Source organism: Zeus faber (assembly GCF_960531495.2).
Source record: "Zeus faber genome assembly, chromosome: 1".
Classification (NCBI taxonomy): Eukaryota; Metazoa; Chordata; class Actinopteri; order Zeiformes; family Zeidae; genus Zeus; species Zeus faber.
This window is the reverse complement of record NC_137193.1, coordinates 24,062,621-24,075,840: the sequence shown is the minus strand read 5'-3', so window position 1 is coordinate 24,075,840 and position 13,220 is coordinate 24,062,621. Positions and strand designations below refer to the sequence as shown.

Genomic DNA, 13,220 nt, shown 5'->3' with positions numbered 1-13,220 from the left:
AATACCCCATAATTGTCCATTCACAGCATATACAAAGCTTACAGTACATCAAAGTCAGAAATGATGATTATATACATGTCTCCACGAGGGGGTCTTAATCTGAGGAAACCTTTTGTCTGCCTGTGAAACTCTGCACCTCATTCCAGTCATTGAAGCAGTGAAATACTCCTTTTGGAGGACGAGCTCACACAGCTGAGCGTACGTACACACATACAACAAAGAGGAAACAAATTCGGAGAACTCCCTCTGAAGCTAATAAGGCTACAGGTCGGGTCGGGGCTGGTCGACTTCTGCACTGCTGACGGGCTGTGCATGTGTGTGCGTGTCTGTGTGAATGTTTGTGTTTGTTTGCATTTGTGTCAGTGACTGTGTGTGTGTGTGTGTGTGTGTGTGTGTGTGTGTGTGTGTGTGTGTGTGTGTGTGTGTGTGTGTGTGTGTATTCGCGGGCCGGGGGGGGGGGGGGGGGGGCATCAAACAGAGATGTGAGGGCGGTTCGAAATCATTAGGGTTTGTAATATAGTCTTCTGGTTTCCACTATCTCTTCTCCCACCCCTTTCCACAACCATGGGTTTCAGTTTCAACAGAGAGAGAGGGGGTGGGGGAGGGGGAGGAGGGCTGCACAAGTATGAAGAGTGGAACTTGACCCCCTCCCTCTCGTGGATCTATTCTTCTTGTTCTGAGACATTATTCGCATATATGCTGATGACATCAGTCTATTTGCTGTAGAAAAAAGAACCATGGACGCCGTCTCCTCCGCAAAGTGCCAGGTGGGGGTGGGGGGTGGGGGGAGAAACTCACAGACCAGAGACCATTACCCGGTAAGAAGGGGGCATGTGTCTGTGCCGTGGGCTGGACCCAGGGCTGCCGTTGGGGCTGGTGCAGCTGGCGTCCACCCCTCCTATGGACGGTAGGTAGGCGTGGTGCAGGATGGGCAGCTGCAAAGACAGCCGACGCTGTATGCTGCAACAAAGAAATAAAGAAGAAAAGGTTATCTCTGACCCCGTACTGTACACTGATGTTTTCATATTGGCTGTGTGTTCAGGTCCGCTTACGGGGTTATTGTTATATTTCGCATTTTTGGCGTATAGAACTTCAACCGAGGGGAACAATAAAGTTACATCCACATTCCCAGAGACACGTTCAATTAACAGTTCAGAATTTGGCCTACTCTGGCTGAGTGGGAGTCTTTGACTTACAAACCAAAAATAATTACTGAGGCACAAGACAGGTCTAGGCATCTAACTCGGTGAATTCCAACAAAAGAAAAAAAAAAAGGATTCTTGTGAGAATCCCATTCACAAGTCAGAGCCAAACAACCTCTTCTGACTCTAGTTTCATCGTTCATCTTTCATGGGAGCTCCTCCTTCGCTTGCCGCGCGACCGACGAGTCGGAAAAATTGCGCGACTCTTCCCTCTCGACTGAGTGACTCGTCAATTCTGCATTTCAAAAAAAGAGTCAAACCTTTCATCACTACGTCGTACCTTTATAGATAGTCCCCACGTTCGGTATGAGACTTGGGCTTGTTCTGATGAACAGAGAGCTGCCAGTGCCGCCTTGCAGTTTTGATCTTGCAACACAAGAGCTATTCTCCATAATACATTTTTTAATGTCGAATTTGGAACATTTTCACGGCACACCCAGCCAGCTCTGACGGCACACTTGTGGCAAAGTGGTTGAAAAACACTGCTGAGAGGAAATATAAAGGCATGAACTACGCGTCCTTTTTGATTCTGAAGTGCCCTGAGACGTTGTCTACACAGAGGGATTCAGCGATGTCATCACACTCATGAGGTACTATTATGAAACGGCACAGATGGGAGAGAAGCCAGTTCTTACTTACCCTCGAGCCATTATCCTCCCAACTACCCCACTTTTTTCAACCGTTCTTCAGCTTCATTACCTCCCAGGGACCATCCTCCCTCCCTCGTCCCCATTCTTTTGCCTCCCCCACTATCCCCCACGATCCCCATCTGGCTCTCTGGCGTCCGGGATCTTCTGATGAAAATCATTTTTTATGCTTCTGTCTGGTGTGACAGTTCACACCGCATCTTACCACTGCCGCCACCACCACTGCCAATAATCAATACCGTGTGTGTGTGTGTGTGTGGAGGGGTTAATTCTAACTAATTGATGCCCACAGAGTTAACCTGGCCAGTGTTGGGACTCCTGGTTGTTTTTATGTAATTGAAAATAAAACCAGTGCGGTATTTGTGTGACGGCTGATTGAGCCGTTGCCGTCATCTCCTCCTCAAACCTGCACACAAACTGCATAATAATAATAATAATAATTATAATAATAATAGTAGGATTAGGAATAGAGGATGAGCTCCGTGCTCCAGCTCTGGGGCAGGTGTCTCGTGCAAGGACATTTGGAATAAAGTTGAACCTGCAGCTCTCCAGCCGGGGGACAGGACAACCGGGTGCAGAACGGATATTTTATACTCCGCCATCCCAGTCTGAGAGGAAAACAAAAACGCCATCTGTCTCTTCATGGAATTCTCTGTTGCATTGGAAGTTGTTTTGTCGCTGTTTGCTCGAATCCTCCCTCCATCTTATCGTAAATGGATTCCCTATAAACCACCGTCTTCAGACACGTGACTTTTCTTTATCTACCTACAGTACATTGTCTTATCATCGTCTTTTCACTCTTTCACCGGCTTTCCAACGCTCTGCACCTCTGTTCAAACTTCGTTCCCTCCATCCTTTCCTCCCTCCCTCCCTCTCATCTCTCTTCCCTCCATGTGATCAAACATTCATGCGGCATGGGAATAGCTGTGAGTGTTCCTTTGCTTCTGTTCTCCTCCCTGTCTATTTTGAGAGCTGCTTCCAATGCGCCCAGTAAATCACTGGTTACATAAGCATATGTGAGACCCTCATTCTCCCTCTCTCTCTCTCTCCCTCCCTCTCTCCTTGTCTTTCTTTCTTCCCTTCTTTTTTTTCAGTCAACCGCCCCCCTGTCCATTCTGCCTAAACACCCTCCTCCTCTTAATCCGCCACTCGTGTTTTCTCATCCTCCAGACCCCGATGACTTCTTCCCTCTGTCCTCTTTACACTATTTCACACCGCTCACGACTCTCTCTTCCTCCCTTCTTTTCTCCATCCCGCCTTCCCTCAATCTTGTGCATTCTCTCCCTAGCCCTAGTTAAATGAGTGTAGGAGGGAGGGCTCTCAATGATGCATGAAGCTCCCCCCATCCCTCCCTCACCCACTCTTGTTGATGAAGTTGACATTCCTCCGCCACGCTGCCTTATGAATAATAAGTGACTGTAGGTCTGCATTTGTCGCACGAGTGTTTTGAGTGTCGGGGACAACAGTCTTTTCAAAGTTGGGACAACATTCCATCGTCTGTATGGATCCATCCGAAGGCGTGGATCCAAGTGTATGCATGCATTTGCGCCCGTGTGTGTGTGTGTGTGTGTGTGTGTGTGTGTGTGTGTGTGTGTGTGTGTGTGTGTGTGTACGTCTTTGACCGAGACGTGGTCCAGTCTTGTGTGAAAGCATACACATGTGAACTTTTACTCGATGCGTGTGCCTGTGTGTGTGTGTGTGTGTGTGTGTGTGTGTGTGTCTGTGTGTGTGTGTGTGTGTGTGTGTGTGTGTGTGTGTGGGAGAGAGAAAAGTGCCGGGCTTCAAAACCCGTCCTTCCTCCCTACCTTCGCAAGGCTCCGTTGCCAGAGCAACCAGCCTGAGCGCTGCTGGTTGCTGCGATAGTGTCTACTCTGGTGAGAAAGCTGACGAGACAGGGAGGGGTTTGGGGATGGGGGTGTGACTTGGGGCTTATGGGGCAGAGGTGTTGAAGAGCTGAGAACTCACTGTTCGGGCGAGTTGATATCCTCCAGGGGACCCCTGTTTATTCTGGAAGGATCCATGGAGCCCCACTGCGCTTGGGGCTTCTGCTCCAGGTGGTTCTTCAGGATCGACTTCTCCCCGTCTGCACGGAAACACACAAGGCCACGTCACACGAACCCACGTGGCTGTGGCTGTATCACACAGATCACCCTTGTAATATTTGTTGTCGAAACGAGGCGATAGAGTCTCTCTGGACCGACTGTACGCCAGGTATGTATTCATTCTAATTCTGTTACACAGCAAGATATTTAGAGCTCAAAAACAACCCACGGCGAGTTCACGGGATGAAAATGAACCTCATGTCTTGGAGGAAGAAGAAAGAAAAGAGGAAATAAAGAAGTTCCTTCACAATGAGTCTCCCTCCAGAGAGGCAGGAGGCGGCGGGGACAAAAATAACTCTAACATGATTTCTGCATTCCCCTGATGTCACACGGGGAGGCAGGCGGCAAGTCTAAAACACGATAAGATTTGCAGTAAACAACTTTATCAGTTTTCCAAATTGCACCTGGAGAGTAGGAAGAGTTTTTTTGTTTTTTTCCCCCCCGTAGATTTCCCCCCTCTCCCGATGTCCCAGATTCCCCACCGCGAGGCATTCTGCTGACCTGATTTGCAGCTCGCGGCGCTGTACTCCGTGCCCTCATTGGACATCTGAGCCCGCTCAAGCTATTCCAGAGCCAAACTAGTCCTTTGTGTTTGAAAAAAGCCTAACCTTGTACCTCCGAGCTGTGCTAAAAGCACAGATATAGATATTTATATACCGCACCTCGGATTGAGACGTCACACACATATTCATGGCTTTTCAGATAACATTTCAAACTTTTAAGGGATTGGGATGTGAGAACGCCTCAAGGAAAGTTTTTTGGGTGTTTAAATGCAAAAAAATATATATATTCTTTAATGGTCTCTTTACCACTTAAGCGGCGCTCTGAACAGGGCACACCGCAACACAGCTTTATGTAGTATTGAGAGAGAGAGAGAGAGAGAGAGAGCGAGAGAGAGAGAGAGAGACAAAGAGAGAGAGAGAGAGAGAGACAGAGAGAGGTGTGGTTCTCACCCTCGGTGAGTGATTGTAATCGCTGTTGACGTGGTGTCCTCCTCCTATAACAGCCGCTCATCCACGGCCCCCGATACATTAAGACCCGACCCATCATGAATACTGATGACTACAGTTAGGGAAGGACCGTGATGATGATTGTCAAGCGTGAACAGTTTAGAGGCCCAGGTGGCACTGATCGGCGCGCTCATAGGAGGTTCGGAGACTAGAACGTCTGACTGATAGAAGACGGACCTTTGCGCAATTGCCGTCTCTCATCTTTCGATGAACAAATGCGCCGTCGCGCAGAGCGACAGCTGTCGTGCTGAAGGTGGTTGTTTTTTTTTTTTAACCCCTATCCATATGCGCGGTGGGCGAGCGTTTTTCTTGGGTTCCTCAGGATGACGAATACGACGCAGAACGTTGACAGGTCTTGACTTTAAGGCTTGTTAATAGTCTGGCAGTTTATTGATAATAGGAGGACCTGCCAGGGAGCGTCCAACCCTCTCCCTCTCCCTCCCCGTTAGGAAGAACAAGACTCAACAAAACAGCAACGAAATGAAAGCAACAGAGGGAGACGTCAGATCTCATTTCCAATCCCCTCTCCACAATCACCACGGACATTTCTAAATAACCATGAGAAGCCACGGAATACGCGCTTTGACAAAAGGATCAACACTATAGAGGTGCAGGTGTGTGTATGTGAGCCCGTAGCAGAGTGTAAAGCGGGAAACGAATGAGAGACAGACCTTCACCGTCAACAGTTCATTGTATAATGGTGAACTTTCACAGACAATTTGGAAACGCTCCGCTCCCAATCCCAATCTGCCCGGCGACCGCAGCTGTTTAACTCTATTTTCCTGGTGGGGGTTTTCGACCTTCCAAAGTTAGACGGATCCATTAGACACCCCTGGGAGCGGTGAGTTCTGGCGCACGTGTCACAAGCGACAGATCTCGGCTGTAATACATCACCGTCATGCCGATGCATCTGGACCATGCACCGGCGCCGGATTGTACCCCATCGTGGGGAGACGGGAGTGAGGACAAGTTCCAGGTTGTACAAAGTCCGTGAACTTTCACTTATTTCACATTATCAGTCCACCAAAATCTGTTTCTGGACAAATTTGAGCCGTGACGTAGTTCTGAGAGACAAAGCTGAACGGCTCGTTTCACCACAGGTTTCCTGAAAGGGACAGCCCACGCTAAACTGACAGGGTTGTCTTTCACAGTTTGTGTGTAATGGACCCATCAGAGACCCAAATGTATCTGCACAAGCACTGATAAAGTGACTTTTGCATAATATAGTAGGTGACCTTTAAAGTCTAAGTATAGTTCCTAAATTGCTAAAAAGCTCACTTCTAAAGATTACTGACACACTGGAATAAAAATAGACGAGAAATAGAAAAGGCAAAAGTAGTCAAAAATGTTGTTTTTCATGTCGACTAAAACTTTGATGATTAACGTGGCCTTAAACTAGACAAAAAAAACAATAGCAATCATAATAATGTCAATTTGCAGCCAAAATTAACACTGGTCATCACCAAAGAAAACTAGATGTTCTTCGAGGCTGTTGGTTGAAGCGTTACTCCAAATATATTGTTTATTGTGTGTTAATAAATATATAGTGGTTTTTTTTCTTTAAATAAAAGTGCCTTCATACTTAGAGTATGTTCCGGCAGTTTCAATGTCATGCTATTTTGTTTGTGGCCCCTGCGACGTTTGACGTGTCTCTCACCTTTGCCGTCTGTGAAGTTGCGTATGCTGAGGATGTTGTTGGCGTCGGGGTAGTGGTTCTGCTTGATGTACGGGGTTTTCTCTGGAGTGTCCTGGAGCTGCATGGTCACCTCCTCCAGCTCCTTGTCCAGCTGCACACACACACACGCACGCACGCACGCACGCACGCACACACACACACACACACACACACACACACAAAGGAACACACACTTATTCATACACTTTTCACAATTCATCAAATGACAGACTTGACTTTCAGGAAATCAGATGGAAGGAAAGCTGTAGGTCAAAACTTTTTTTTACAAATCATGCATCGACGATGCTCCAAACTGAATACATCAGAGGAAAAATTATCTTTTACATTCAAACAAAAGCTGACATTTTCTCTTTGTTTCGCCTCCAAAATACTGCCGTACAAAACGTAATTTCCCCACTAACGTCCCCCCGTCCTCTAGGAAGCAGAGAGCCAGGGATCTGTGTATTTGTACAGAAGTGGCGAGGGTATCAGCAATTCATTGCAGGGGAAGATCAGAAGCCCAAATGATTGTTTTCCTGAATGTCATTCAATGTCAGTGCTGCGGAATGTTGTATTTTTAGGAAATGGGACTGAGAGGTTATCTATGCAATCTATGGTTAAAAAAAAAAAAAGAATTCTATTGTACCCTCTGGGGGAAATTAGTTCTCTGCCTTTGACCCATCCTATACCAGCCGCAGTGCGGTGCCGACATCAGCTCTTTGCCAGGAGCACTCACCCTAACATACATGTCGTTTGATGGTGGGAGGAACCCGGAGCACACAAACACGGGGAGAACATGCAAACTCCACACAGGAAGGACCTGGGACAGCCTGGGATTTGAACCAGGGCCTTCTTGCTGTGAGGCAACAGTGCTCACCACTGAGCCACGCTGACACCAAACATACTATAAAAGCGTTCCAAATTATTATGCAAATTGGATTTAAGTGTCATAAACATTGAATGTTTTGTTTTTCAATTAAAACTCATGGATGGTGTTGTGTCTCAGGGCTCTTTGGATCACTGAAATCAATCTCAGACACCTGTGATAATTAGTTTGCCAGGTGAGCCCAATTAAAGGAAAACTACTTAAGAAGGATGTTCCACATTATTCAGCAGGCCACAGCTTTCAAGCAATATGGGAAAGAAAAAGGATCTCTCTGCTGCCGAAAAGCCTCAAATAGTGCAATGTCTCGGACAAGGTATGAAGACATTCGAGATTTGACGAAAACCTAAGCGTGATCATCGTACTGTGGTACCTTGAGTTACGAGTGCACTAACATACGAGTTTTCCGAGTTACGATTTTTTGTATTGATTTGCGAGCAAAAATGTGAGTCACGAGGAGCGAGCTTCAGGTGCCGCCGCTGGTTGGCGTGGGGACCGAATGCGGCCACGTCCCGCGTCTCACTCCTTCACTTCGCGTAGTTACCTGAGCGTGGAAGCGTCTCCTTTGTGTTTTGTGCTCGCGATTTGTGCTTTTTGTGCAGTTATTTTGTCAATTTTTTTTTCGAACCATGGGTCCGAAAAAAAAAGTGCTGAGAAGAAGAAGCGGATGACGTCCATTGACTTAAAGTGCAAAATGATAGAAAAAACGTGAGCGAGGTGTGCGTGTGGAATTGGCGAGGCAGTACGAGCGTAGTACTTCTACGATATGTACCATACTGAAGCAGAAGGAGGCGATAAACGGTATTACACCAGCCAAGGGCGTTAAAATAATGTCTAAGCTGCGGACCGCTGTCCATGAAAAGATGGAGAATCTGCTGTGGGTGTGGTTGACGGAGAAGCAGCTCACAGGAGATAGCGTGACGGAGGGTATCATCTGCGAGAAGGCAGAAGAGAAGAGAGATCTACACATTCTTTTATTGTGTTTTATTATGTTTTTGTACAATATTTGATATTTATAATTACATTTTTCTTATTTAAAAACACATAACAAAAAAAAATTGTGGTATTTTTTTGGGGGGCTGGAACGGATTTATGGCATTTCAATTAATTTCAATGGGGAAAATTGATTTGCTATACGAGCAGATTGAATTACGAGCTCTGTCACGGAACGAATTAAACTCGGAAGTCAAGGAACCACTGTACTGTGAAGAGATTTGTGGCTGATTCAGAGCACAGACGGGTTAGTGCAGATAAAAGCATAATGAGGAAGGTTTCTGCCAGACAAATTCATGGGATTAAGAGAGCAGCTGCTAAAATGCCATTACAAAGCAGAAAACAGGTATTTGAAGCTGCTGGTGCCTCTGGTGTCCCACAAACCTCAAGGTGTAGGATCCTCCAGAGGCTTGCAGTTGTGCATAAACCTACTATTGGGCCACCCCTAACAAACGCTCACAAGCAGAAACAGTTGCAGGGGGCCCAGAAATACATGAAGACTCATTTTCAAACAGTCTTGTTTACTGATGAGTGTCGTGCAACCCTGGATGGTCCAGATGGATGGAGTAGTGGACGGTTGGTGGGTGGCCACCGTGTCCCAACAAGGCTGCGATGTCAGCAAGGAGGTGGCGGAGTCATGTTTTGGGCCGGAATCATGGGGAGAGAGCTGGTAGGCCCCTTTAGGGTCCCTGAAGGTGTGAAAATGACCTCGGCAAAGTATATAGAGTTTGTGACTGACCACTTTCTTCAATGGTACAAAGAGAAGAACCGTGCCTTCCGTAGCAAAATCATCTTCCTGCATGACAATGCACCATCTCATGCTGCAAAGAATACCTCTGTGTCATTGGCTGCTATGGGCATAAAAGGAGAGAAACTCCTGGTGTGGCCCCCATCCTCCCCTGACCTCAACCCTATTGAGAACCTTTGGAGCATCCTCAAGTAAAAGATCTATGAGGGTGGGAGGCAGTTGGCATCAAAACAGCAGCTCTGGGAGGCTATTCTGACATCCTGCAAAGAAATTCAAGCAGAAACTCTCCAAAAACTCACAAGTTCAATGGATGCAAGAATTGTGAAGGTGTTATCGAAGAAGGGGTCCTATGTTAACATGTAACTTGGCCTGTTAAGATGTTTTTGATTGAAATAGCTTTTGATTTCAGTCAATATGACCTCCTAATGCTGCAAATTCAGCAAATGACCATTTTCAGTTCTTTCAACCTATAAAATGTTTTGAAACTCTGTTGTGCATAATAATTTGGAACAATGCATTTTGAGGGGTTTTTTTTGGAAAAAAATACTATTATCATTGGGAGGTTTGCTCAATAACATTTGAATTATACCCTAACGGTTGATGACTTTTTAAAATTATATTGATTGTCATTTGCATCGATAATTTAGGAAAATATGAGAAAAATATCATTTGCATAATAATTTGGAACGCGGTGTGTATATATAAATATATGTATATATTATTATAAATAGTGAGCATGACTACAAGAGGACTGTTCGTCTAAGCAGGACTGTCACAATCATAACACAGTTGGCAATGAATTGTCAATAGTGTTTATAATAATTAAATTGTCTTTTATGCAACTATCATAGTTTAATAATACACATCCACCGTGTGAAGAAAGGCCAGACAGTTTATTTGCCTCCATCCAAACTGATGAAAACCTTCTGCTTATTGTGAGATTTCTAACATGGCCACAAAATTCCCACAAAAATATTGTGTGAGATGTGAGAACCTAATTATTTTACAAAATGACTGCATCACTGTGATTAACTCAGGTAGTGGCAGACCTCGGTGATCCGCATGCGCAGGCGGTGGTTGTCGGTCTGAAGCCCGTCAAGCCGTGAGGTGTTGGCCTGGTTGACGCTGGTGACAGAGGTTGACGTCTTGGAGTCCTCTTTCTTCTGGTTCTGGGTGAACTTTAACCTCCGGTTCTGGGTGGCTGCGTCCGGGTTGGTTCTCATGGAGATGAACTGGAGGAAGCATCAAATGAACATTAAATCCAAATAACAAGTGTAGATAGATAGATAGAGCAGAAAATATCAAAACCATATTCAAACATATTCATTCAAATGAAAAATTCAAAATTGTATTCTCTAAAATAGAGACACAAATTGGCCAAAAAAATGTTAAATAATAAGAGCAAATATTATAATATAGCAATAAAAAAACGATAAAAAATAAGCATAACATCTGTATAAGCAGAAATGTATAACCACACACATTGCAGATCTCACCCCCACACACACACACACACACACACACACATACACACACACACACACACACACACACACACACACACACACACACCTTAGGTACAAAGACCAGGCAGAGGGTGATGGTGCTGCAGAAGATGATGACCAGGGCCACGATGCAGAACTGGATGTTGGGCTGGTCCCGGGTCAGGAAGGAGACGGCGGCTCCGATGATGCACATGATGCCCACGTTGTAGACGCTCATCCCGATGTACTTGCTGTCGTTCAGCGCTGGGATGCTCACGTTCCGGGTCTCCCAGGCCAGGAAGCAGCCGAACAGCTGCCAGGAGAGAGAGGAGAGGAGTGAGTCCGGAGTCTGCGGGGGCTTTACTTGCAGATGTGCTATCAAGAAATAAACAAATGATGTTGTTTTGTCTTTACTGCCTCGAAAAGTTTCTGAAAATGATGGGGCGGAAAAGTAACTTCATATCAATATCTTTCATCAGTAAACAAAGTTGGCAATAGGTAGTCAAATCAACCAGGCAGGGGTTCTCAACCCATTTTCAGCCCACGGCCCAGAAGTTCTCCCAACAACAGCAATTAGAGAGTGTGACAGATTTTCTCATTCTTTTACTTTAATCACTCGTTTAGCAAGCATCACTAGTTGTATGCGTTACAATTCCCATTTACTGACACTATAAGCAAAAGATGAGAAGAGGCTAAATAAGAATCTTTCAAAACAAACTTGGCCTCTACTGGTCATAGTGCCAATGATGCATCTCGGGCATCTGTTTCATGTGAAGTTGAGCTGTGTTAGACCAGGGAGCATGGAATGGAAGCATGGAATATAGAAATATGTCAAACCTATTTACATTTTTAATTGACAATATATCAATCAAATTTGAGATTTTATTGTGATTAAAGGAGAACTCTGTGCAACTCAAGGCCCACATAGAGGCCAGGCGGCCCATAAGAGCTTTATTTGGTGACATGCAGTTCGCTGCAGCAGCTTCTGAATAATTCAGCGCTCTGTGTGTGTGGCGCGCTGCTGCTTATCCAGTGGCTTAATGACAGTTAGCTTAATGACAAGCAGCGGAATTACAAGAGCGGTAGTCGAAGATTAACGCACCTGGGCTGTGCGTTTGTGTGTGTGTGTGTGCGCGCGTGCGTGCGTGCGTGTGTGCACATATGCATGAGTGTGTGTATACATGTGTGTGTGTATGTGTGTGTGTGTGTGTTTTTTTTGGCTGGGATTACTCAGCCCTTAAAGCTCTATCTCCACACCAGGTACATCTGGGTGGAATGACGCTACCGTCTATCACTCCGCACAAAACTTTTTTATTCCCTCTCTCTCTTTCTCTCTCGCTCTCTCTCTCTCATCCAGCTTCGGCTCGTCCTCCCCAACTGTGTCGTGTTTCGTGTCCAATTCTTCGACGCGCTGACCCTTTAATCACCCGACAGCTTCTCTTCTCTTCTTTTCTACTTCTCGCCTTTAAAGCCCTCCCTGTTTCGTTTGGTTGCTGTTTTTTTTCACTCCCCCTCGTCTTTGCACAAATTGTCTTTAATCTAATGCACTTTTGAGTTTGCCGCAACACACGCGCGCACGCGCAGGCACACACGCACACACGCACACACACACACACACACACACACACACACACACACACACACACACACACACACACACACACACACACACACACACACATCGACATATCTACACAGAAATCGAAAATGTTGATGTGATTATAATGAAGACGTCTCATTAAAATAGGCAAAGAATATTCTAGAATATAGAATGAATATAAAAGTGATCTGCGTGCCTGCATGTGCTTCAGCCAGCAGTGGAAAGTAATAAAGTACAAGCACTATGCTATCTGTCATATACTATATCTGTACTATACGATATCTGTACAGTACTATATTATATCTATACATTTTACTCTTTTATTACATTATTAACACAGTTTAACGCAGATTAAAGTTTATGCAGCATTATATTCTATGTTGTGGTATATCAGGGTACTGGATACAACAAGTACTTTTATGTTTTAATAAGCAAGTACTATACTTTTTTTTTTACCTATAAAATTTAGTGTCAGGGTGCTTGTACTTTAAACTACATGAGTGTAAGTGAGCGTGCACGGGTGTGTTTGGTTCCTCTCACCATCAGCAGCCCCTTGTAGGCATAGACGATGCCGAGCCAAATGGTCATATGGGTGTTCTCGCAGTGCTCCAAAAAGGGACGGATGGCGATGTCTCGGCCCTGGGGGTCCGCCTGCAAGGACACACACACACACGCACGCACGGACGCACGCACACACGGGAAAAATGAGAAGAAGATTATCTCAATTGGGTCTCTGAAATCAAATAAGACAAACAAACAAACCAAAACACGCAAAGCAGATTCAACAACGAGACAAAAGAGAAATAGACCGTTTGCATCTGAAGCCACCAGCGACCTTTTACATGAAATCACGTCTTGCCAACAATTTATAGTGGT

The 13,220-nt window shown here is 45.4% G+C and overlaps 1 protein-coding gene across 1 annotated transcript in view; it reads right to left on the bottom strand.

The window, feature by feature from the left end:
• Positions 1 to 794: 794 nt before the first annotated feature.
• The window catches only part of gabbr2 (gamma-aminobutyric acid (GABA) B receptor, 2), a gene marked incomplete at both ends in the record, with an annotated part of 194,848 nt that continues 182,422 nt past the window's right edge, over positions 795 to 13,220 (bottom strand). Inside the window, 6 exons of the mRNA XM_080017688.1 lie at positions 795 to 960; positions 3,815 to 3,932; positions 6,619 to 6,748; positions 10,310 to 10,492; positions 10,833 to 11,057; positions 12,885 to 12,995. Of these exons, the coding sequence (XP_079873814.1) occupies positions 795 to 960; positions 3,815 to 3,932; positions 6,619 to 6,748; positions 10,310 to 10,492; positions 10,833 to 11,057; positions 12,885 to 12,995 (933 nt within the window). The remainder of the gene's footprint in view (positions 961 to 3,814; positions 3,933 to 6,618; positions 6,749 to 10,309; positions 10,493 to 10,832; positions 11,058 to 12,884; positions 12,996 to 13,220) is intronic.